Here is a 25,577-nt window from a genome sequence, read left to right as displayed (position 1 = left end):
GTACACCAAGAATAAAGCCCCCTGGTAAGATAGCTATGGAGTATGGTTAACAGTCACAATGGACTAACAAGTTTCATCAGAAAAGAAATTTCCGATCATTTTGGTTGTAGGTAGGTCTTTTGAGGCCTGAGAAAGTGAAACATGGATTCAATGGGCATAATTATAGCTTTTTTTGTTCTAATAATACACTTGCGTGCTCCCTATCAACCGTATGGATCAGATTTGGGCAGCCATCGCTGCCGAACTGTCATTAGTTGTGCTCCTCACTGCGGAACCTGTCGCGTTGTTGTCTTTGGAATTCCATAACCCATCGCCAAAGCCGTGGCTCAGTTGTGAATATCTCCTCTGTATCTCGGAGACCAGATAATTTCGATGGGTCATAGTTGAATCCCCAGTCCGAAATCATGGTCAGATGACGAGCCAAAGATCTCTCGAAGATCAAGGGTTTGGTGAAAAGGTCAGTCTCTGACGTTTGGATCTGACTTTCCGGCAAATCCTCGATTTTGATCTTTTTGTGCAAGTTTCGGTAATAGGTTTGAGCTCTTTGTAAAAAGAAATACGATTCGAGCTTCGGGCCTGACGGGTAGATTGATTCCCACATGGTACGAAAAAGGGAAAGGTCGTCAGTGGAATCAAATGCTAGAAACCTTGAGAGACACCAAGCAAACTGGCTGTTTCTAACACAATAAAGAGCTTTGGGAACAGACAAGCCCACTGATGGACGATGCATGTTGAATAACGCTGCATCTTTGAAGCCATCGCTGAAACCAAGGCAGAATCTATCTTCTAACCTGTGCCGCGACTGGGGAAATCCGGGTGGTGCCAAAAGGAAAGGAAGGGGCACAGTCGTGGCAAACGCCCAGTCAATGATGCACATAATATTGTATTGATCGTCGACGAATATATTGTTCGTTGTGAGATCTGGGTGGCAGAGCGCAAAGGTTACCGGGGACGTGATTTCGGCCCAGTTGCTCACATATTGAGAGATTAAACGATTGAGCGCATGAGCAGCAATGACATAGTCCACTCTATTCGCGGCGCCATCAACCTTTTCTCCAATGGTGAGGAAGTCATTCCAAAGATCGCAGGCACCATTCCAGAGATCCCTAGTAGGATAGTCATTCCTAGAGGGTACCGGTGCAGTGAAGCAATGGTGCACCAATGGCAGCGTTTCAGCATGCCTGATCAAGGCCCCTATGAGGCTGGTATAGAAATCATTTTCGTTGATAAATGGTCCACGGGAAATTCCTTTCAAGGAATGTCGCCTATGTTGTATGTGACCTTTTGATAAGCATTCTCCAATAACGAAAAATCCATTTTGTTCATATATAGACCCAATTTGGCCAAAGCGGACCTGAGCAAGTTTCCATGCAATGCGGCCCAGTTGATACATAACTTTGTTGATTTCCAGTGAATCCAGACGATGGTGAAGATCACTTCCCCCCCACATGGTTTCCAAGGTCTTGCCCTCGGCTTTGCTCATCAAAATGTAGGGGATCCGGAGAGGGTTGTCTCGATGAGCGCTTTCAAAGATCAGCTCCATGCACAGTATTTATCTTGCAGCTCACTTACCAATAGGAATAAACATCAGGAACAGGTATGTCAGTGTAGGCTTTGAGATATTTGAGCGTAGCGGCTTCACTCGCAAGAAGTTTGGAGACACTCTCGCTAGACATCTCGGGGTGATTCTCCACTGGTGAGCGGAGAACCCATTCAAGGCCGTCTTTAAATACAACGAAAACGGCCCAGTTGAAGCCGCCTCGTTTCGGACGCTGATTCAAGTCGCATGAGCACGCAACATCTCGCCGCAAAGTGCCCGCGAGTCGACAGAGAGCAACCACGTCGAACTCACTGTACTTAAAAAGCGGGAAATCTTCTTTTCTGACGTTCTGGTCCATGATGTTCGGGGCCGGGGATTACTCTGTTAGAGACAATTTGGCAAACCTCTGAATGGTGGCAATGGCGTCATGGTGTTTCAAGAATGGGAGAGAGTAACAAGAGAATCCGAAACCATCGAAAACCCCAATGGGTCAACTTTTTTGCAGAAAAGAAAGAAAAGAAAGAACCGAGGGCGTTGTTTCCCAAGAAAGAACATTAGATCTATACACGTGGCCAGTCCCTGTCTAGACCATGAGATATCCAAGTTAATATCTCGGCCATGCCGTATGTTTACTTCGGGTATGGATAGCGAACATCTAGAATTTTGGTTGTCAAGGATCAAGGGTTTGAACACGGTTAACCCTATATTTGTCAGAGGGGAGATAAACAAATCGCATTCGATTACACAAAAAGAAAATCGATTCATGAGCATGTACACACCATACTCTCCAAGCGATATTTGCATTTATACGGAACAGGTATTCTAGTAGCGAGCATCCATAACATCTAAATCCCTCCTGTATTCAAAGTACCAGCTCTGCTCCGGGTCCTTGATGAGTGCCTACTTCAAGCTGCTCTCATACGCAAGAGAAGATTCAAGCCAATCATTCAATTTGGGAGAGGTAGGTTTGCCAGTAGGTGCTATAGATGAGCTACCATTCTATGGGGAGACTGGGGGCCTCTAAATCCGATGGGACATGTACAAGGTGAGTCCAACCCATGATGGCATCCACACAGATTTGGAGGGCGCGATGTACCTACGAGTATAAACCCCCCCCCCTTCATTTTCTCTCCTCCTCAATAGTACACCCAAGGGGGAATGTTGGAAAACCGTTTGTTGGGTTATCTACAAAAATCCACTATTTATTCCCTAATTCCTTAAAGATCACATGCGGAGCAAATTTGAAGCATAAATGGTATAAATTCAATCTTGAGCCAACAAGATATGATCAACAAAAAGGAAAAACGGTAGCGTATAAGCCATTGCTAGATGAAAGCAGAAAATCAATACCTCGCAGGATATATTCTGAAACTAAAGATTATGAAGATAAGGAAAATATTCATTCTTAGGCAGTTCGGCCTTCCATTCCATCAAGACCCCATTCCACCTTCAGGTCAGGAGTAAGTATACCAGATTTCTTGAGAATCGTCTCAGCAAGAGCTGGCACAGATTCACTCGTCAAAATCTCCAGGATCTGCAAATTAGCTTCCAACTCGCGGGTGATCCAGTTTCTGATCTCAATAGCAACCAGCGAATCCAGACCATAAACCGAGATAGGTGCAGCAGGATCAAGTTCTTCCATCGGACGCGTAAGGATGCTGGAAATCTTATTTAGCACAGCAACTCCAATAATGGCCTCGGTCCCTTCGCGGGTCTTCGATTGCCGGATAGCAAGTGCCGGCGAAATCTCAGTACCGTTCTGCGCAGACTCAACCAGTAGACCTGCACCAGCGAGAGTGGAGAGCCGCAACAAGTGAGACAGTTTGGTATCGTTTACCCAGAACGGCTGTTCACTGACAGGTGTGGATTTGACGGCTGCAAAGCCAACTATGCAGTGTCCTTCGCATGAGTCGTCGAACTCGTTGCGGATTGCTGCAGTTACAAGACCACGGATATCTGTTGCATCGACGGACTCCGTACCAAGTTGTTTGGAGATTGCCTCACGCTTCTGGTCGTCGGAGAGGTATCCGACTCCGCGAACAATGGGCAGATCGATCGTCGAACAACGCATCTTGGCTGTCTCGGGGTACTGGGCGATCGCTGACATGAAGGTTCCACTGGCTGCATAGGGGGACTGGCCCATATTACCAACAAAACTAGAGGCAGACGAGAGGCAGACAAAGAAATCCACGCTTCCGTTAGTTTTTGTCAATGACTGTTGAACATTCCAGATTCCGTGGACTCTAGGCATCATCACGGTCTGGTAGTCCGCGAAACTAAGCTTTTCAAAGAGGGTATCCTGAAAAATGGGTTAGCGGAGGTATGGGTTGGTGTTTGATGTTGGGGAACTCACCCGGAGGACCATAGCGCCAAATATAACACCACGCGCGGGAGGCATGCGAGTGAGGAGCGGAAGGAGATTTTGCTCCACGCTCTGCTTATCTGCCACATCGCAATGACAGATTTTCACATTGACACCCTGGTGGATAATATTCTGGATAGTTTGTTCTGCCTGTTCAGTCTTGACACCACTTCGAGAAACCAGAATAAGATTCTTGGCTCCTTTCTCTGGCAGCCAACTAGCAATGCTGAGACCAATTCCGCCAGTTCCACCAACGATAACATATGAGGCGTCTGAGCGGAGCAAGTTTTCGTCCCTTCTAGCGGGGTGGACCTGTATTATGAATTAGCGATCATTCGCTCTAAAAGCGACTGTGATAGACCTGAGCAAACATACCTTAACCATCGAGTCATCCGTCACTTGGACGACCATTTTACCGATCACTTGTCCACCCTGCAGGGCCCGGAAGCCGGTCTCAACGTCTGAGATGGGAAGAGTAGTGACACACCACCTGGACTGGGCGTTGGTATCGACAAACAGTTTGAACGCATCACGCAGTAGGCGCTTGGTCAATTGCGGGCGCTTCTCTCTGACCATTCCCAAGTCAACAGATGCGAAGGAGATATTCTTGTTGAAGTGAGCCATCTCCAATCGAGAATTTGTCGTTATATCTCGCTTGCCGAGTTCAATGAAGCGACCAAACGGCGCAACACACTCAAATGTTGCTTGCAAAGCATCACCGCTAAGGGAATTAAGAGCAACATCCACACCCTGACCGCCAGTGGCATTTTGAATACCTTGTGCAAATGACATGTCACGACTGAAGAAAATGTTTTCTTCTTTGAGCTGGTAAGTTTCCATGAGGAAGTTCTTTTTTTCGACACTGCCAACGGTTGCGAAAATATTAGCTCCAACACTCTGGGCAATTATAATTGCAGCTTGGCCAACGCCTCCTGCGGCGGCGTGGATCAAGACCCTCTCATCTTTAGTCAATCGCCCCAGGTCAATGAGGGAGTAGTAAGCAGTACAGAACACAGCTGGGATCGAAGCTGCGATCTCGAAGGGCATATCACGGGGAATGGCCAAGGACCCGGAGGTCGGGCAACGAGTGAAGGTTGACAAGGAACCGGGTGACATTGCACAGACTCGATCTCCGATCTTGAAGTCAGACACCGCAGCTCCTACTTGAGTCACGACCCCACTGCATTCCTGCCCGAGTCTGTCGCCGTGAAGCTGCCCCATGGCCATCAAGACATCTCTGAAGTTGAGACCAGTGCTGTGGACCTGGATCTCAATGTGGTCTTCTGGCAGGGGTCCATCCCGGGAAACATCGTCTGTGAAGTAAAGCTCATCAAGACCCCTCGCATCTCCAGCAGCAAGTCGCAAAGCCCGAGCTTGTTTGAAAGGCTGCATCTGGGGAGGAGCATCTGGTGTCTCTTGCTGGACACTTAGGTTCAATGCGTTGTTATCAACCAAGCGAGGCACACAAACTTTGCCATTGCGGACAACAAACTCCCAGTCGTTCTGGGCCAGCTGTGATTTCTGGCAGAAGGCTCCGTTAAATACCTTGAGCATGTGGCTGACGGTCTCAGCATCAGACATACTCTCTCGCTCTCCCAGGTCGAGTGTGGCGAACTGAAGGCCAGTCTCTGATCTCACAGTGCGAGCCAGTCCAATTGCCATGTTCGCGCCAAGGGATTCCAGGTCAGATTTGGTGTGACGAATAACCCACAGCAGGCCTCGAGCCCGACTCAGAAGACGCTGCAGGGTCTCAAATTTTTGTTGAGTGAGGTGCGATAAGATCGAGCGATCCATCCCCCCAAGGAAAATACACCACTTCCCGCTAACATCAACCGCATCAGAGTCCATGGCGGTGATTGGGTCAACACCAGTCATCCTTCTAAGACCAGATTCGAGGGCAAGAGACGATACACCACCAATCGAATCAATGCCTAGAATCACAACATCGCCAGCGTTTTTAGGGCCAGTTATTGGGCTATTAGCGGTGGATGTCATGACACAACCAGATTGGAAAGATGCTCCGGGATATTCCTCAACACACAACTCAACCCCAGAGAAGCCATTCTCCTTCATCACATTGCTCCATCCCTCGACAGTGAGGAGCGGTCCGTCCTTACGGAATTTGTCATTGGCCAGCCACCATCCAGGGAGGAGGGCGAATGGGAAGTGGCGTGCCTTGGGAACGGTCTCCTCAATGAGTAACAGCTTGCCGCCAGGTTTCAAAAGGCCTCGGATGTTGGCCATTGTCTGACTGATGTCGGAAGTAGCATGCAGCACATTGCAAGCAACTACAACATCGTATGTGCCATTGTCAAAGCCTTGGACAGTGAGATCAGTTGACACGTCTAGTGTCTTGTATGTCATGAGATGTCCCCAGCTCTCGAACTTTGTCTTGGCTTTTTCAAAGAAGCCAGGAGAAATATCGGTGTAGGTATAGTGCCCGAACCGTGGTGTAGGTCCTCCCTCGCTTCCGCCCAAACTTTGCAAAATAGGCATAGTAGCACCACCTGTTCCAGCACCAATTTCAATGATGTTGAGCGTAGGGTTCTGATGTGCCATCTTGTCAATGCAGACAGAGGCATTAGCATAAGCCTCACGAAGACCGTCAAGGTCACTGTAGTGCCTTCCAATTCCATCGTCCTCCAGAAGTACAGTCAAGGCGTCTACCTTGCCCCTGAGAATTTGAGGAAGTATCCTTCCAACTTTGGATGTTAACTCGCCCGCTCCATTGGAAATTCGGTTCTGTTCGAGAACTTCAAGGGGCAAGGCATCTTTAGTGCCCGCATTTTGGCAGGTTTTCTTGGCCCAGCGATAGAATTGCTGATGATGGGGCTCGAAGTTCGACAATTCGTCTTCTGTCACTGTATTTACCATCTGTGCAAGGTAGTACTCTGCCACCGATTCGAGTTGGTGCATACGTTCAATGCCTTGAGCCACATCAGTCTCAGGGCGAGGTAACTGTCGATAATCTTCAGCGGAGAGGAAATCGAAGCAGGGCTCATATTGCATCTTGTAGCAAATCTGGTCAGGTGAAGTGTCCTTTGAACCTTTGATATCGTTTGATACCGGCACCAGGGTGATACCATTGATATCAATCAGCAGACTTGCTGGGTTACTGGGAGCAGTGGCGAATATGCGGTTTGTCTCAGGGTTGCTTGCCGATTCATTTCCTGATTTGCTACCGTACAGCTGCAGTACAGTGCCAGCACTCATTTCGTGGCACAGCCAAAGGGAGACCTGCTTCACATGGGACGGCACATGGGTGATTTTCGGCCCAGGCTCGCCATAACCACGAAGGACCCACATGAGTTGACTACATAAATCGAGCGTAACAGGGTGCACAATGCACGGGGTCTCATGCTCGTAAGGCATCGCTGTCTTCGTGTCTGGAATACGGACAGTAGCCATGGCTTGATTATCCCTGCTCACAGAGATATCGGCCAGTCCTTGGAAAAGACGACCGTAATGGATACCACCGCTGGTGATGTTCTCATAGAGGACATTGCTGTCAACAGGCACGTTACATGAATTTCGCATGTTCAATGATTGTTGCGTGAATCGTACAGTCTTGTCGAGCTGCTGCCGAGACCCATCGACAGGATTGACATCCTTGGCTTCTTGCACCATGATGAAACCATTGCAGTGTTGGTCCCACCCGCGACCCTCGGCCCACGAGAAAACCTTGAACTCGTGCCAGCCGAGGACTGATTTGCTAGGAGCTTCTGCTCGGGATGGTTTCAAGCAGAGCATTGTCTCCACGGATGAGTTGTCCGGGATGGTGAGAACACGGCTAATGAAGATATCGCGAAGATCAATCTTTCCAGGAGTAATATGGTATAACTTTGCGTGTTGTGAGATAGCCTCCATGGCCATGGCCAAAAATCCGGTCATTGGATACACATTGCTGTCATGTACCCTGTGTTCGCGGATCCAAGGGTGGTCATCTGCACGAATGATGTTCCTCCATCGAGGCTCAAAGTCAACATTCTCCATACATAATGAGCCAAGGATATCACTCCTGGGGAATTGGCGATGGAAATGGTTATCACCTATCCGTGAGCTGAACCAGTATCTTTCTGTGTGGTTCCACGGATATTTAGGCAGATTTGTCAAAACTGCTGGCTTCCTTGAAGTTGTTTTCAAGTTCGGGAAGTTGATGGCCTGGAAATTGAGATTCATACCCTGTGTAAACAGTGAGCCAGCGAGGTTTTGGACGGCCTCGATGTCATCTACTTTGCGTTTCAAGGTGTGGAGGTATTGCACATTGGAATTTGAGGCATATTTTTGGGCGATTTGTTTGACTGGTGTTTGCAGGGCAGGGTGAGGGCCGATTTCAATCAATGTACTGATAGGTGTATTCCCCTCATCGACGGTCACAAGGCTCTTGAGGCCCTCCACAAATTCCACACGGGAAACCAAATTATCGACCCAGTAGGAGGCATTCAAAGAGCTTCCTGGAATCAATTTTCCATGAACCGTCGAGTGGAATGGAACCTCGGAGTCCCGAGGCGCAATCTTGCCGAGCAGGGTCCGATATTCCCGTGATACTAGCTTCATGTGATGAGAGTGGTAAGCAACATCAACCTGCAGTCTCCGGGTGAAGATCCCTTCTTTGTCCATGGCAGCCTGCAGATCGGTGATAACCTCCGCATCTCCAGACAGAGTCACGCTTGACTCACTGTTCACGCAGGCAATAACAGCCTGATTCCCTCGCATAGCATCTAGGATTTGCTGAATATCTGAGGCGCTAGCTCCAACTGCCAACATACCTCCCTTGATAGACTTGTCGTTTGCAACTAGGTTTGCTGCGACACCACGAGAATACGCCACGCGAACACATTCTTCGAGATTCAGAATGCCTGCAGCATAGGCTGCTGCAATCTCTCCGCTAGAATGGCCCACCACTGCCTTGGGACGAATACCCCAGGATGAGAGCAAGTCAACTAATGCTAACTGGACTGCGGTACACGCAGGCTGGCTCATGTATGCGGCAGAGATAGAGCTTGCGCTAGGGTCAGTCAAGAGCAATTCATCTGTATGTGGGACGTTAGTATCTGCCAATATCTCTGTGGGTAGTGTCGGATCGAGTTGAGACATACCTATGATTGAGAACTGAGCACCGAGTAATTTCAAGCAAGCGTCGACGTCTTTCATGGTCTGCTTGAAAACCGGGTAGGTGCTCAGGAGTTCCTTGCCCATACCGTGCCATTGCGCACCTTGTCCGGTAAACACAAAGCCGACAGTAGGTTCTTTGGAAGAACGAACAGGCACTGCGTCAATAGACAGCGATGCAGTCAGCTCCTGTCCAATGATTGCAGAAGACGCCAATCTCCATGGCAGGAATGTTCGTCGCTGTCCCAGTGTATAGGCCATGTTATCCAGAGTGCTGTCATTGAAAACCACTGGGTAGAGATCTAGATACGCTCCAATCGATTTTCCAAGTTGGATAGCAGCTTGTTTATGGTATGCAGAGACAACATACAACTTGCGCTTCAGAGGATCATTGTTTGCCGCAAGGTCACCTCCGTGTCGGGGCCCACGCTGTAGAATAACATGGGCATTTGTCCCGCCAAAGCCAAAGTTGTTAACACTAGCATACGGTTTGCCACGCGGCCATGGCGTCAGCTTGTTGGGAACCTAGTTGGGTCTTTAGCTGGGTTCATTGATACTTGTAGTCTTGCCTTAAACCGACCTTCATATTCCACTTCTCCATTGGTATCTTATCGTTGGCCTTCTCAAAATTGCAGTTTGGGGGTACAAACCCTCTCTCAAGTGCGAGGGTCGTTTTTATCACAGAAATAACACCACTCGTTCCTTCTGTATGACCAATGTTGGACTTCACAGACCCCACAAGCAACGGTTGGCGTGGAGTCCGTCCTTTTCCAAATACAGCATTCAATGCAGTGGCTTCGAGGGGATCACCAACTTTAGTTCCTGTGCCGTGAGCCTCCACAAATCCTGTCAATGATGGGTCGATGCGTGCCTCCTCATAGACTTGACGCATCAGTGCTTCCTGTGCCTTGCCATTTGGCATTGCAATACCTCTGGTCCGTCCATCTTGATTAAGACCACTGTTAATAATCACAGAGCGGATGGCATCGCCAGCAGCCTCTGCATCCTCAAGAGATTTCAATATAATACATCCAGCACCTTCACCGCGACCAAAGCCAGTGCCACGGTGATCAAATGAATATGAGCGACCAGTGTCAGCGAGTAGTCTTTGAAGGAGAACCAATCAGCTTCTGTGTGCCAGGAGGATTGCCAGTCGCACTTACCTGGAACGTGTCATCGAGACGAAAGGCTCGGGGGTTATATTCAGGTGACATCCTCCTACAATCGCCATTGAACATTCACCGTTCCGAATACTCTGAGCAGCCAGATGCAGAGCAGACAAGCTGGAAGAGCAAGCTGTGTCAACCGTAACACTGGGCCCGTTCAAGTCAAAATAATGTGAAACCCGATTCGCCTGCAATGCCATAGCCGTTCCAGTTGCACAATACATGGGGATAGCTGTGATATCTCTGGTGTTGTTGATTTCGTAGTCCGAATATGACCCGCCTGCAAACACTCCCACCCTTTGGCCGGTGATATCCTGGCTCGGGATCCCAGCATTCTCAAGCGCTTCATACACACATTCAAGGAAAATGCGCTGTTGCGGATCCATTGATCGTGCCTCTTGGAGTGTAATGTTGAAAAACGGTGCATCGAATAGGCCAATGTCTTCTGTCAGGAAGTGGGCACCTACTGGGTTGAAGGAGCCCGGTCGATCAGGATCAGGATGATGGAAGGAATCAGCGTTGAATCGGGTCTTTGGGATTGGCGACCAGGCACTTCGGCCTCGAGAGCAGAGGTCCCAGAACTCCTCGGCTGTCGAAACGTCTCCTGGCAGGCGGCAAGACATGCCGATGATGGCCATCCGCTTGGGCTCATCGCTGGTAACATTATCAGGGATCTTGTCAAGGTTTTCGTCCAAAGAGGCTGCTGGGTTCTGAATAACTGGTGCTCCAGTCTCGAAGGGCTGTTGAAGGGGCATATTTGATCGATAGATTCAATCTTGTTTAGGCTGGTGATGTCGAATATGTACCTGACAGTGTGATCACCATCAATGTCCAGCAAGTGTCAGAAGAAATCAGAAGAAACGAATATCGATTTGCAAGAAGAAAAAAAAATGTTTACAATTGTACAATCACAGCGTGTTCGAAACTGGCAATCGGTTCATCCAAGTACTTCGTGAAAGGCAGAGGACAAACAAAAAGGGCGTCGAGATGCTGTCCAAAGTAGAGTGTAAATCACCCTTGCATGACCATCCAAGCGTGTGCATACCGATCTCTGCACGATATTTGCCCAGCTTAAACAGGGATTTAACCTTCAATCAAGCAATTATAGGCCGAGAGAAGTCATATGCCTCCAGGGCTGTTTTCCTTGATAGCGAACCCAGCAAATCGCAAGCCCTGAGGCACATCAATGGGATCCTCCATGCATGAGATTATGCTCATTCTCTCATTAGTGGTTTTCAGGACTGCAGATCGGGACCAGTATCTGATATTGCCCATGTATGGATGGTTTGGATAGTCTTTGTTCTAATGCCCTTGCTAAGGCGAGGGTGCGTACTCCGTACATTCCATCCACAGAGTCAAAATCCCCGAGTCCCCGAGCACCCTGCAGATTCCTGATGGCACAATCTCTTGGTACCTCCTTGCATCGACGGGGTTTTTATAGAACACTCCAAGAGATATTTCACCTCACGTTTTTCTCCAAACATATTCCCCAGTAGCTCATCGTGATGAAGTTTCTCTGCCTCCCAGGAGGATATTGCAGCGCCAAGGTATTCAAGCATTTTTTTCACGTGGAATGAAATCATCCAGTTGACGCTGACTAAATAATAGGCTCTCAAAACACAGCTAGGTAAGCTCCAATTGAAGCGATGAATGTTGAAAGAGACTAATGGTGGGTCCAGGCCCGTTCTGCGATGCCCTCGCATCCAATGGAAATGCCAGCTTCCACTACACGCAGGGAACCACTGAAGTACATGTTCCCCCAGAATTTGCAGGGTTTTTTGGTCCGCCACCCAACTACACCTTCATCAAGGTCGATGGACCTGCACTGGTCCATACCAACATGAGCGACTTCCCGAAACGCGACACCCCGGAAGAGGCAATGAAAGCCGCCACAAAGGCAGCAGGTGATCCCACATTCTCGTGTATCGCTGAGGTCATGGACCGTTTGGTTGGCATTCTTGACGATGAAAATGACATCGATGGTGTGATTGGATTCTCTGAAGGCGCTCAAATTGCTGCTTCACTTATTCTCGAGGAGCAACGAAGGGAGAGAGAACTTGGTCGGATACCGCGACTTAAATTGGCGATTCTTTTCAGCGGATGGCCACCAGTGCACCCAGTAACTGGTAAGCTTCTTACTGCTGACGACTATATTGAAGAACCGATCACTATTCCCACCTGCCATGTTGTCGGTGCGTCGGATCCGTTCCTTGACGGGTCAATGGCCCTGTACAACATGTGTGATCCAGACAGCGCTGATCTATTTGATCATGGAGCGGGGCATCTAATTCCAAGGAAGAAACAGACTGCGGAGGAGATTGCTTTAGTTGTACGCGATATGATCAATTGCGCGGCTTGATTTGTATAGCAAGTTGCACAACAATACACCAGAAAACCCCGAATAGCCTGCATGTACCTTATATTTCCAGGATTTTGTTAGCATTCCATGTTCTTATAGATGTAAATATAGCAATCGCCGCCTCTGATTTAATTTTCCTACAACAGTGGTCTTGTCTCCTCTCCTTCCCTCTCCTCGATTTCAGTTACACACTCTTCAGTTACACACTCTATCCGCCTCCAGTGAGAAAAGAGACCAGCAGATAATGCAAATCCTGAATTCCAATCTCGCCACCTAGATGGCCCCTCCTCTTCCTCGTCGGACTGTCCATGCTTTGCTCCCTTGCGACGCCACCGGGTCCAGCGTATAAGCCAAACCAACCCAACCCCTACCGCGCCCAACGCCACTGTCGCAAGCACAGCGCCTGTTACTGACATAACAGTCAGGGTACTAGCGTGACACCCAAATGGCGGAGCTCTCAGCTCCCATCTCTTCTTGGAGCCAAGGGGGCATATTGTTGCCGAGCCGAAAGGCGCAAATATTGGAAACCGCGACGGGTTTGGAACACAGGTTGAGGACTATGGCATAGAAATCAATAGTCAGCTTCTTCCAGCGCAGAGCAGAAGATCATGCGTCTAATCTTGCTGATCGAGTCAAAGCAAAGGCAATAATTTATTCCGTGGTAATTGTGGCCTTGAACCCCCTCTCTCCATTCTGGGGATCTAAGACGCAAGGGAGCAGGATATAAAACGCATATGGTGGCGAGCTTGTGCATATAGAATGAAAGCGATCAGGAAGGGAGACCATTGCGATTAAAACGTCAACAGATCAGGGTCAGCAAAGGAGGGTTTAACATACTATAGCACACCAGCTGCAGGAAACGTCATCAATAAGACAGCTTGAACACAACTGTCGGCCCCAGCAAACATGAAAGAGCGGATCGCTGGGATCAGGGTTGTTCAAAGAGAAGCTGGAGTTTCCCTCGAGGCCCATCACTATCTACATGTACCTACAAAGTAGGTAGAATTCCATGTAAGGTGGTGACACGGCCTGGTTCTCGATAGTTGAATTTCTTTCTTCCCTTGCATTGAGAGAACTGCGATTGTACTTTGTCTCTAGTACTAAGTTGCGGGGTCAAGTATGGATACCCGAAATTAAAAAAGATTGCAAGGGATCCCTTGAAATTTGTATAGAGCCTTTTTCGCGGAAACATGCGGCGTTACTACATATGTATCAATTAGATCTAAATTCACGTAGTCTGCAGTTTTCTGTTGCGGTTTGCCGGCCGCTGCACCCTCAGGACCAACATCTAAAACACACTACGCAAGTATACAAGTCATATCATCTAGTTACTGTGGTAGTATAGGTTTACATATATTAATAGACTTGATGATCGCATGACACTGTGACGTGAAAACGTGATAAATTTATCCTGGTAAATCGCGCTGAAAACGAACTGGCCCAGGAATACCAAAATCCACAATTGCCGCTCGTCAATGCATAACACAAGGGAAAAGGAGATGTTTTTGATCAATAGAAGACGGCAAATATGGTTCAGACCACGCGCTTGACCTGCATATCGAGTGTTAATATCTCGTCCTAGATCTCGATCAAAGAAATCCACGTACCTCGAAGAATCGCTTGAGCCACCACACCTGGAACACACCCTCGCCAATAACCACCATAAGCTGGAACATACTCCACCATTTCACGCGGCCGTTGGTGCTCTCTGCGGTATTGCGGTGTACTCGCTCGCGCACAACAATGTATGACTGCTCATCCTTCACCTGCGACAAAGCCTCGGAAAGTTTGCGAACTATATAGTAGCAGAGGATCAGTCTCAATATTCTTCCGTTGTTCTTCCTTGCGCTCACCTTCGACCTCGAGGGGATCCTGCGCCATCTCGTGTTCGGGCACGTAGACAATTCCGTGGACGTTGAAGGAAACCTCCTTGGAGTTCGAGGTCCAGCCCTCGTTGCTGAAGCAGTAGTTGTATTTGCCGTCCGCCTGTGCGGTGAAGGAGTAATCATCGGAGGCAACGGCTTGCTTGAAGTACTGGCGGTTTCTCAGGGGATCCTCGACCTACCGCGAACTCAGCGTTAGCATTTCCGTTCTCAATTTGAATAGTCCCTCCATCCCGATAGAGCAGCTGGGCGAATTCCAGAAATTGTAGATCTCTCGATTTCTGGATCCGATGCCCCATGCCAGAGCCACTATCGGAGCAGAAGGGGACTCCCGAGCGACAACCAAATCACCCCAACACCAAAACCCGGACCGGAATATTTCATACCCAGAAATCAACCTCAAGGTTTCCACTCCCTCCAAACTCCCGATCTCCAACCTGGAAAGTGACAGTCATAACATCGTCGCGGTGCAGTGACTCGTGGAAGCATTCTCGTGAGTGAGCCTTAAGCTGGATAGTGTGTGCGGTCGCGGCGGTGATCCACCCCAGCGCGGTGACCAGGATGGTGCTTGTTGAGAATCGCATAATTGCAGGTTTCGGCTGACTCCGGTGAGTCTGGGGGAATTGACGAGTGAGTGGATGGTGATGTTGGTGTTGGCCGTCAACGCGCAAGGTGTCAATTGGCAGCGCTCGGACCACTTTCAATAAACACCGCTCCGCCTTAAGATTCTTGGCTCGATATATACTCTTAGGTGGATTTATATTAGAATATGTATAATTGGTCTGTCCATATCTATTTATTGAATTTATCAAGTCTCCCATAGGATTCACATTCATCTAGATTTGAAAATTGGCAAGATGTACCACAATATATATATTGTTGCACTGTGTATCAATTGCAAACCTACTGATGTTAACTAGCAATAACAAAAAAGCTCTAACTGACCGATTTCAAGCAACAAGTAAGCAAACACCACACAATATATCTAAGTTTCTATTAGTAACCAAATACCTACAGCAGAGGATGTGAATTTTGGCTTAACTTGATTCCCAGTGAGCCATAAATCTCGCTGAACGAGAGGCTTGATATCTGCAACAGACAAGGCCTTCAGCTCACATGCGGCTACAAGGGAGATTGACACTTCAACGAGGACATTACTATGACAACAATATAGGAAGTAGTCTGAATTTATTTGGAAATAATAAACACTTGAACAGTAATAAGCTACAAGAAGCTAGTAGATGCAATGGGGAAGCGTGACTATAAACACGGCTACATCCGACAACGATATCACACAAAAGGGGGCGGATGGATAATATAGAACAATCAGAAAGTAAAGAGCGGCAGAGATTGACTATTAGTATGTATAGAAGGGATGCAAACGATAGGACATGGAAAAAAATGTAAAGTAGGATATTCAATGTACAAGGTCTTCGGGGGTTGGGGAGGGGACGGGGAAGTAGGAAAGCAAGCGAAATAACGGCGTGGTATCAAATCCGAAAACGCAAACATTGATCAACGGCCATGAAGCCGGAAGATAGGGATGTATGTCGAAAGGGGGAATATGGATGTAACGAGAGGAGAGAAATTCGAGAAATTGGCGCTGGCACCAAACGCAGAGATAGCAGTAAACGATAAAAAGCAAAGGTATCACAGATCGATGAATCGCTCTGTAGTCATTTTTCGGAAGCAAAAGAAAACAAGGAAACACCGAGATGAGATGAAAAGTCCAGAACAATCTACAGGTAATGATCAAGGGCAGCTGAATCACTCTTCCTCAGTAGAGGCTTCGTCCGAAGATGAGACGTCAGCGTCGGCCTGAATCTGAATATCACTTTCTTCAGCTTCAGCCTCGTCGATCTGAGGCCCGAATGGGCCGTCATCGTCCCTCGATTTCGGCGAAGCCGAAACCATCCCGTCCACGGTACTCTCGTTCTCATCCGCGAAGCTCCCATCCTCGTAGTGCGCCGGCTCAGCGTCATGGTCATAACTTGAGCGGCGGAGAAGAGGCGGCGTTTGAGGCGGTTCCGTGATAGGCGCCTGGCTACGAACCGAGCCACGTCTTGGGCCTCTCAGGGGGCGAGTTTGCGCGAACCTCGCGGCAGCACTAGTCTGCGAGCCAGTACCGTTCGCTCGGGCGTGGGAGCTCGGGGGCGTTAGAAGGCCGGACAGGAAAGTGCTCGCATTGCTGGGCTTTGACGGGGTCTGGTCAGAAGAGTTGGTGGCAGATTCGCGCCCTTTGCGCCAATTTCCCCAGGCGGCGGCTGCGGCTAGAGGGAGGGAGCGGGGTGAGGCGGCAATGTCAGCGAGGGAGGGGAGGTTGCCGGTTGTTAGGCGTTCCTTTTCTTGCTGCTGCATTTGGAGGTTGGCCTTAAGACGGATGGCTGCGTCGCGGACAGCTTGCTGATTGAATGCGGGCTTGGACACGGTCTGGATTATGTCTTGTAGGTCATCGATTCGGACGCCTAAGAGCTCACGAAGCCAGGTAATCTCGGTGTCCTTCTCCTTAATCTTATTTGGCGCGTCTTTATCAATTGCGGAAACTTCTTGTTCGAGCTCTTCGATGCGTGTCTCGCGCTGCTGGAGCTGGTCCTGGAGGACAAAGATTGACTCACGCAGGGCTTGAGGGGAGATTCGCTCGGGCTCTGCAGATCCCTTGTTGTAGGACATGGATGGCGTTGCCCGCGAGTGCGAGGGTGCAGCATCTGGAGCAGGGATGGGGATTGCCTTGGCGCTGTGGGCTGCCTCAGCAGCAGCACGGGCAGCAGCTTGAGCGATCTCAAGCTTCTCTTCAAGGAGGTTCACGCGCTCTTGCAGGTGCTTAGCCTTGTCCTCGGACAAAGCCATGCGCTCCATGTTATGACTCTCACCGCGTGCACGATCCTCCGAAGAGTTATGCAAAGCGCGAGCGTGACGTTCACGCAAGTCATTGAGAACGCGCTCGTGAATCTTGCGCGTCTCATCGATGGCAAGGTCCTTAGCAGCCAGGGCGGTAACCTTTGAGTCCTGGGCTTCTTCGAGGAGAAGCTCGTAGCGCTCGCGAGCAGTATCTGTATCCATGCGAGTATTTTCAAGTTGGGTCTCCAGACGAAGAATTTGGGCCTCCAGCTCGGCACGCACAATATTAACCTGACTATTAGAAGCTTCAAGGTCTGCTTCCATCGAGGTGCGAGTGCGTTGGATCTCGGCATGGCTACTTTCACGGGCTTCGATGAACTCCCGCTCAAATCGGGCAGCCTGGATTTGCAAGTCATGGTTCTCCGCCCGCAGGCTGGTAATCAGTTCCTCCAGTCTAGCATTCTCTCGCTGAGATTGGTCCTGGATGAACCTCAATTTAGTGGCCTCTCGCTCGTTTATTTCGAATTTGCGGACATCCTCCTCGAGCTTCTCGCGCAATTGGAGCTCGCGAGAGTGCGACGCGCGCAGCTCATTGTACCTAGCGGATTGCTCTTCCTCCTTTCTGCGCCAGGAAGCTTGATCACGAGTGATATCAGCAGTGACACTGAGCATATCATCTTGAAGACGATCGAACTTTTCAGTGAGATTCTGGCGTGAGATCATGCTATCCTCAATACGAGTTCTCAGGTGATCGATAGTCTCATGAAGAGACTTGTTCTCACCCTTGGAAGTATCCAGTTGGCGGCGGAAGGTATCACTGGAAAGACGGTATTCGTCGAGGGTACCCTCAAGCGCGATATTCTTCGTGGACAGCTCAGCGATAGTGACCTTGAGCGTCTCGCTCTCTTCCAAAAGAGACTCGGTGCGGAACTGCATCTTCTCAAAGTAGGGAATCTTCTCTTCCTTGAACTGTAGGAGACGAGACTCGGCATCCTCTGCAGCAGCACTGTGGCGAGCAGCATCTTCCTCAGCAAACTTCAATAGTCGCTGGAGCTCGGATATAGCATCCTGCGCATCGCGGCGATCCTTATACTCCTGCTCAGCACGCTCATCAGCAACTCGCAACATGCTCTTTAGGCCGTCGATCTGAAGCATAAGGCTGTCAGCACCAATCTCCTCGGCCTCCGAAAGACGCGGGCTCGGGGGCTTCTGCAAGGCGACCTGCTGAGCCAATTGCTTGGCCATGGCTTCCTCGAGTATCTCACGCATATCACCAACAGGGTCCTGAGCGAGCTTCTTGATCGTGAGAGCCTGCAGTTCAGAAATGCTTTCCTTGAGCTGCGCCATCTCGCTGTGGCTGGAGTGCGGGGAAATGCGCTGAGGAATGTCATGGGTAACCAAAGCTTCCATGACAACATTTTTGAGCATCTCCAGCTTACGTTCTCTCATATTGTGGGGGGAACGATCGCGAATCGAAGTTTCCTCAGCATCATCATCCTCATCATCGGCATCACTGTCTTCCATCTCGGCGGATGTGCCGCGGAAGACCTTTCTGCTTGCAGTATCAGTGGCAATAGAAGCCACAGACTGCTGAATGACAGCCAAAGCACGTTCCATAGGACCTAAGCGCTCGTCGATGGCGGAGCCAACAAGATCGTTGATGCGACGGTCGAAGAAGCGGTTACGGTTCAAGAACTTCTCGTCTTCACCGGCGGAGATCATGTCATCCCAGTCACTGACATGGTCATTCTCAGTAATAAGATGGCGAACAGGGGACTGGAGACGAGAGATGAGGCTCTTCTGTGGCGAGAAGGTAGCATTGCTGTTGGCGTCGATGTCCGAGCCAAGCCTGGGAATGCTGAGCCTGTAGGTCTTGGGGACTCCACCGGGGCTTGGGCTGGGGGCTTCACTTCGGGCCTCCGCAGAACCAAAGCGCTGTTCTTTTGTGGGACCACCCATCGACTCCGTGAAGTGGTCGTGTCTCGGTTGGAAGGGTGTTGCGTGGATTGTTTGGTAAGGAGTCGCGTGCCGCTCGATGCCGACATCTGCGTCGTCATCGTTTAGTTGTTCCATAACTGCATTCAGCTCCTCGTCATCAGGCGAGTCATCTTCAGAGTCCCATGGGCTGTCGTAATGCTTAGGTTGGCGAGTGATAAATTGTGTTTCCACGCGGGTTGGAGTATTGGCCTCAGACCCAGCACGGTGATCCGGCGAAGTGGTCGCCTTAGGTGGGCTCGTGGCAGCGAAGCGAGAAGCCATAAGTCCGGCTTGCATGGATTTACTTTCAGCGGGACTCTTGACAGAGTTTTCGATGGACTGCTCCTCAATGACATTTTCATCGCGAGGCGTTGGCTCAGCAAGGCTAGATGGCTGAACGGTCGTGGGAACAAACTCTGAAACAGCAGGCTTGAACTCGAAAGGCCGGGCATTAGCCGACAGCGTAGTGCCTTTGACCGAGGTCCTAGATCCATGAGGAGCATGTTCAACACCCCTCGAAACAGTGACAGACGTAGTATCTCCTACAGCAGGTTCCCTCGGTTCGCGTTCTTCAACAACAATGTCTTTAGAAGTCTGCGCCCGGATTGGTGATCCAGTTTCAGACATATTCTCAGCATCACGTTTCGCATCGAACAAAGTCCAAGTTTCAGCTTCGCTGACAGGGGTATCTGTCCGCTCAACCGGATTGTCCTCATTAGGCATGACATTCTCCTTACCCTCGGCCACAGCATAAAGCGCACTCAAAGCTTGAGCATTGCCCGCCTCGCCTAGAGGATTGGTTGAGATACTATATCTAGCCTCGCCTTCAGCGTGGCCAACACCACGACGCGCACGCTTGTGGCGGTCGATAGGAACAGGCCGGCCATTGGTATCGTCTTCAACAGCCTGTTCTTTTCTATTGCTATCCTGTTCAATATCATCGGGTCGCACAATAGGAATAGCCTTGGACTTCTTATCGGGTGTGGAGATCTCGCTGATGTCGATGTCACCGAATATCTTGGTGCGACTAGCCAGAGGCTGCGTGGAGCTGGCATCCGAGTTGAGGCTGATAGAGGGGTTGGGGTTGAAAACAGGTGCGTCGACATTGAACGATGCGGCGGAGAACTTGAATGTGCCACTACCACTGGCATTGTGGTTCCGCTTGGGACCGATTGAGCCATTCAGGCTGGTACCAGGCGCAAACGAGGGAGGCGGGGCAAAGCCGAATCCTTGCTCGCCCCTGCCGCCGAACTGGAATGGATCATTGCCAAACGGCGCAGGCTGGGAATTGAACGATGCGGTAGGATCAAATTCCTTGGCTGCAACGTTGAGCGATGAGATCGAGAGCTGCGATTGATGGCCTCCATGGTAGGAGTGGCCGCTAGCCTGGTTCTCGTGCCACGGCCCTTGCCGAGTTTGCGGTGTACCTGCAACACTGGGGTTTGTATCGAGATCAGAAGCATCATGACCATTGTGTTGTTGGTATTGGTCTCCGAAGAATTGGTGAGGGAGTTGGTGCTGGGCGAAGGAATGAAGTGGGAGGTGGGAAGGGTTCTGTGCGTGGTGTTCATTTTCTGGCAATCCCCATCGCGACTTCAGCATGCCGGGATTCAGACCTGCATGGCTGTTGCTATCACGATAATCATCCTCTAATTGGCGGTCGATCGAGTCTTCCAGATGGTAATCGGTATGTGTCATCTGGTCCAGTCCCCTTTGCAGGGTTTCGCTCAGATTATGGCCGTGGCCTCGAGGTGTAGGCTGGGCAATTTCGACGTTTGATGTGTGGAAATGATCAGGGTGTCCATTGACCGGAGTCTGGGGAGCCTGGTACGGCAGGCCTTCCTGGTGCATACCATGGCCAAATTGATCATCGAAAACACCCTTATCATTGAATCCGGTATGGAAGGACCCTTGGTCATGCAGCGGAGACACCGGTGATAGCATGGAAGAAAAGTTGCCCATTGCCCCTGGGCCAACCGAAGAAGTTGCCTGTCGAGCGTTTATGAAGCCTTGGGGGGTCATGGATCCCTGAGCAGGAAGCGTAGGCTGGAATTGGAAGGGGAATCCGCCCATCATATTTTGCTCCGCCCCCATGAATGGTGTCTGCATACCGAATTGCGAAGCAGGTGATGCCATGGATCCCATTGCACCGGGTGGGAGCATTGCTGGTTGATTAAAGTGAGGCGAAAATGGGTGAATATGGCCGAGGGGATTCCCCGCTGCAGATGCAGTAGGCATTGGCGAGGATGCGACAAGGCCAGGGAAAGGAGTACCACTGGGGTTGAGCGAGTAATCGGGTGAAATGGATTGTTCAGGTTCATCGTCACCGAATGACACTCCCAGAGCGCGTAGCTTTTCTTCTTGGAGCTCGGTAATATAAGCCTCCCACTTAGCCCTGTCTGGGAAGTTGACGACAAGCGGTTCGCTCTTGGAAATTTCATGGAGGTCATATGGGTCGGGGTATAGGGGTCGGCTGAGGCCTCCTAGCGTTGTCATTATGGAAGGATCCTCGGAATCGCCGATGGTGAATCCACGAACATCGTATCCTTTGGTCTCCCATTCTTGCATTCGCTGTTGAACGTCGGCGGGCGTTAGGAGACGATACCCATGTTCCGAGCCTCTCTTATCGTCATGTGGCAGCTCAATTATGCAGGCTTTCCCATGCCAAACCAGCTTCTTTCTCCGCCGTGGCGTTTGGGTGACTGATCCGTTGATATCAGAGACCTGTGTTTTTAATGGAACTGGGTTGAAGGGGTCTTCCATATCTGCAGTGGCCTCCGTCGCGTCTGCGGGCGGAGGAGGTAACGGCTTCTCTACCGGCGAGTTTACCTCAAGGGTAGGTGTGTTTAAGTCGGACATATTGCTTAGTAGTGGATCTCTATCGTAAGCAAACCCCCAAAAGTCCTCCTGGCGCAGGGTATCAGCGCGTTTGTGCAAAGTTTTGTTGACCTTTGCACGCGCGGCCGCTTTCTTCCCGACGAAATCAGAGAGCGTCGGAGTTCTCAACAGATCGTCGGACCGAAAGTCGTCTTCTAAACCAAGCCAGTCGTCCGAAGTGTCGTCGGCAAAGTGGTTTCTCGCAGTGATGAAGGATGGCGCTTCACTTCCTGAGTCGTCGCTGAGCCAATTGCTGCGCTCCGTTCTAGGTTGACCGGTAAGGTACTGATTGATCCAATCCTGCGTAAAGTCCCGTATTGATTTCTCTCCGTTCTTGGTAGCGAGACTATGGTCCACGGGTGCAAGTGTGTCGTCGTTGGCGGCACTAGATCTCGGGAATTCAGTGCGGTTGGCTACTGACGAGACGGGCGAGATGGGACTAGATCCGCGGTCTACCCCAGCGGATTCTTGTTGGCTATTGCTCACTGACAGTCTCCGAGTGCTAGGTGCTGCATATGGGGATCCCCACGCGGTGGTGTAATAGATACTGCTTTCCGCCTCGCGATTGACCGGCGAAGAGGGCTGAGAGTCTTCGGTTCTGCGATATGAGGATAGGAATGGGAGAGGCGGGGGCTCGAGGGTGATACTCCGCGGAGAGGTTCGTTGACCGGGAGAACCAACGGTCGACGGGCTCGAGTCTCCTGATGGCGGAGAAGACAAGAGTAATGAGGGAGCCAGACGCGATTCACGGACAAGGCGCGTGTCCCGCGAGTGGAACTGTGGAGAAGGTGCCGAGGTGGCGGAAGAGACGGAGTGATCTAAATCTGTAGTCATCCAGGGTGGTTAGACTGGCATATTTGGAGGGGTCGAGAGCGATTGAATCAAGGGAGTTGAAGAATGAAGTCTAAATCGCGTGGCAGTGCGGAGTAGGGCGGCCAATTCCATAATCCCGAGGTTTCAAAAGGGAGGCAGAATCAATGCATACACACACACCTTCCGTGTCGACTCCTGCAGCAAGCACTTGCTTGCCGCTCCGCTTATCGTCCAGAATGTTGACGCATGGAAATCAAACCGGAATTGAAGACCACCGCTGGCAAGACAACCTGTGGCGAGATAGTGTACAGGTTGTCTTTTTTGCTTTTTGGATAGGCAAACTCTGCGAAATAAAAAGAATGGAGAGGTCAGAAGCACGCTCGAGTGAAAAACATCGAAGACTAGGATGGGGAACTAAGGGGAAAAAAAGGACGGACGTCACGGGTATTGGATCGCCGTACTGGGTACCTCCTAGACTGTGGGTAACGCGAGCTAATGCGGTGTCAAGGGTACTATAGGTCCATTCAACGCTTATTATTTGGTTAGCACAGACCGAGGCCGTTGGCTTTAGCTTTGTTGTCTTGTTGGCCTGACAGTGCTACCTCTACTCATGTACTTTGTACGGAGTACAAAGTACGTATAACGCACATGTACGGAGATATCTGACATTGAATCTGATTTAAGTGACCCTTTTACCAGGTGAAAAGTTAAGGATTGCACGGAGTATACTGTGTTCTCATGGCTTTCCCCTTGCTTTTAAAATGTAAACAATGAAATTGGAGATTCAGGGGTAGAAAAGGAGCTTTCCATGGATTCGACCCGACCGTACCATCCAGAGGCCATATTAGCAGTATGACTAATGAGCTGTCAGTTCATAAGCCAATCAGCGTGTATTTTTCAGTAAAGGAGTCCCAGGGTGTTTGTGCCTCCATGTTGATTGGTTACTGTTTTGTTTACGGGCACCGGGCTATGCCTGTTGCGCAGTTGGGAACCCCTGCTGGCTGAAGGTTATTTCTCTACTACAACATACTAGTAATATTCAATATCTATCGCCTTGAAAAGCTGGACTTGTATCTTGATGAAATGGCATTTCCGTATTCTATTTCGCTATAAGAAGAGATTACTATATAGCACGAATTGATATAACACTTTGCTAAAGTTTTGATCAATCAATCCTGATCAAAACTTTAGCAAAGTGTTTCTTATTCTTGAGACGCCTGTATGCACTCTTTGCCTCGGCCAGCTCGAATACCACATCATCGACCGCCGGCACAATCTTGTGGTCATCAATGAAGCGAATCAACTCCCGAAATTGGTTGCGGCTGTGGGCCAGACTGCCACGAACAATGCACGTATGCAGCAGAGCGGCGAACATTGGCACAGCATCGACGGTGGACTCCCCAACTTGACCCATGGCTAGAACAATTCCATCCACCCGCACAGCCGCCAGCGAATGAGGGAGGGTTTCATTGCCACCAACATCGACGACAAAATCCACGCCTCTTCCATCAGGAGTCAGGCGTCGGGCTTCCTCACCCCAACTTTTCGGATTGACCTGGTAATTGATAACGTGCGTTGCACCCAGAGTCTTTAGACGAGCCGCCCTCTCCTCAGACGATGTGGTCGCGATCACAGTCGCACCGACTGCCACAGCGAGCTGCAGAGCTGCAATACTAAGCCCGCCGGTGCCTTGAACAAGCACCCACGAGCCCGGTCCTGCTTCCCGACCCTTTTAACCAAACAGGCCGTTCCACGCGGCAGCCCATGCGCAGCACAACGTAGCAGCAGGAAGCAAGTCGAGAGACTTGGGCGCGTGGACAAGACCCGCTTCAGAGAAAACACCATGGGATCGAAGCGTACCATCAGATCCTTGACCGAGGCAGGCATGCGCATCATCTAGGCCCGCCAGTGCATCGTCTCCACGAGATTCAGCGAGTTTAGAAGCGACGTGCGTGAGTACTCGATCGCCTAGACTGAAATCGCGCACAGACGACCCCAGGCCTTCTACTATGCCAGCGCCGTCACAGCCTGGAATGAGCGGTGGCGTGATCGGACCCATGGCGGCCTCAATAAGGTTAGCTTATAATACGGCATTGTGCAGGTGGGATTCAAGCATACCACAGGACCTGGGATGATTATTTCGCGATAGTTCAAACTCGCAGCATGCATGCGAACAAGAACCTCACGGGGACCCAATTCGTGGGCTGATGGTATTTTGACATCCTGCTGATACTCCAGGGAGGTCTCGAAGCCTTCCTGGCTCGTTAGAACCCATTGTCTGGCCATGGTTCAAGTCGTCGTCGTGGTTTGGGGGAGATGAAGGGGCTTGTAGTGGTGATAGAAGAGGATATCAGAATCGGAGGGGGTCGAGGACATTATTTAAATATTACTGGAAGAACGAGAAGGCTCTTGTTTGATTTCAGTCGACTTCCGATCTGGTTTTCCTAATTAATCTGATATTCCCAATTAGGAAATTCAGATTGAGTGGCGCTTTAAAGTGATTGGTTTAGCATTCGGTCCATTTGCCGACAAGGCAGCATAAGCTCCGAACTAAATCCTCATGATTGTATCAAAATATTTCTAGAAGCACGTTATGGTTCTTGTCTGATTTCAAATAAAATCCAATCTGATTTTCCTAATTAGAACAATC

General features: G+C 50.0%; 7 protein-coding genes across 7 annotated transcripts; 1 reads left to right on the top strand and 6 right to left on the bottom strand.

Moving 5' to 3' along the window:
* Positions 1-250: 250 nt before the first annotated feature.
* Positions 251-1,898, bottom strand: N7479_009323 (uncharacterized protein; the record flags this gene model as incomplete). Its single annotated transcript, XM_057257016.1, has 2 exons — positions 251-1,523; positions 1,573-1,898. The coding sequence occupies 2 exons, from the start codon at positions 1,896-1,898 to the stop codon at positions 251-253; spliced, it is 1,599 nt and encodes a 532-aa protein (XP_057104474.1).
* A 1,047-nt stretch (positions 1,899-2,945) lies between these two features.
* N7479_009322 (type I polyketide synthase) lies at positions 2,946-10,935 on the bottom strand (the record flags this gene model as incomplete). Its single annotated transcript, XM_057257015.1, has 6 exons — positions 2,946-3,839; positions 3,894-4,214; positions 4,278-8,935; positions 9,002-9,539; positions 9,595-10,120; positions 10,178-10,935. The coding sequence occupies 6 exons, from the start codon at positions 10,933-10,935 to the stop codon at positions 2,946-2,948; spliced, it is 7,695 nt and encodes a 2,564-aa protein (XP_057104473.1).
* A 750-nt stretch (positions 10,936-11,685) lies between these two features.
* On the top strand, positions 11,686-12,539 carry N7479_009321 (uncharacterized protein; the record flags this gene model as incomplete). The annotated part of the gene is made up of 3 exons (XM_057257014.1): positions 11,686-11,727; positions 11,789-11,807; positions 11,860-12,539. 3 exons carry the CDS (start codon positions 11,686-11,688, stop codon positions 12,537-12,539), a joined length of 741 nt encoding a protein of 246 aa, XP_057104472.1.
* Positions 12,540-12,676: 137 nt separating this feature from the next.
* On the bottom strand, positions 12,677-13,511 carry N7479_009320 (uncharacterized protein; the record flags this gene model as incomplete). The annotated part of the gene is made up of 2 exons (XM_057257013.1): positions 12,677-13,096; positions 13,377-13,511. The coding sequence occupies 2 exons, from the start codon at positions 13,509-13,511 to the stop codon at positions 12,677-12,679; spliced, it is 555 nt and encodes a 184-aa protein (XP_057104471.1).
* Positions 13,512-14,072: 561 nt separating this feature from the next.
* On the bottom strand, positions 14,073-15,006 carry N7479_009319 (p24 family protein; the record flags this gene model as incomplete). Its single annotated transcript, XM_057257012.1, has 4 exons — positions 14,073-14,090; positions 14,147-14,334; positions 14,393-14,600; positions 14,809-15,006. The coding sequence occupies 4 exons, from the start codon at positions 15,004-15,006 to the stop codon at positions 14,073-14,075; spliced, it is 612 nt and encodes a 203-aa protein (XP_057104470.1).
* Positions 15,007-16,189: 1,183 nt separating this feature from the next.
* Positions 16,190-22,948, bottom strand: N7479_009318 (putative myosin class II heavy chain (MHC); the record flags this gene model as incomplete). The annotated part of the gene is made up of 1 exon (XM_057257011.1): positions 16,190-22,948. One exon carries the CDS (start codon positions 22,946-22,948, stop codon positions 16,190-16,192), a length of 6,759 nt encoding a protein of 2,252 aa, XP_057104469.1.
* Positions 22,949-24,092: 1,144 nt separating this feature from the next.
* On the bottom strand, positions 24,093-25,213 carry N7479_009317 (zinc-dependent alcohol dehydrogenase family protein; the record flags this gene model as incomplete). The annotated part of the gene is made up of 3 exons (XM_057257010.1): positions 24,093-24,643; positions 24,665-24,992; positions 25,046-25,213. The coding sequence occupies 3 exons, from the start codon at positions 25,211-25,213 to the stop codon at positions 24,093-24,095; spliced, it is 1,047 nt and encodes a 348-aa protein (XP_057104468.1).
* Positions 25,214-25,577: the final 364 nt, after the last annotated feature.

This window comes from Penicillium vulpinum (assembly GCF_028829585.1).
Source record: "Penicillium vulpinum strain IBT 29486 chromosome Unknown utg000004l_segment0_segment0, whole genome shotgun sequence".
In the NCBI taxonomy this organism is placed as follows: domain Eukaryota; kingdom Fungi; phylum Ascomycota; class Eurotiomycetes; order Eurotiales; family Aspergillaceae; genus Penicillium; species Penicillium vulpinum.
The sequence above is the reverse complement of the archived record's forward strand: the minus strand, read 5'-3'. Positions and strand labels throughout refer to the sequence as shown.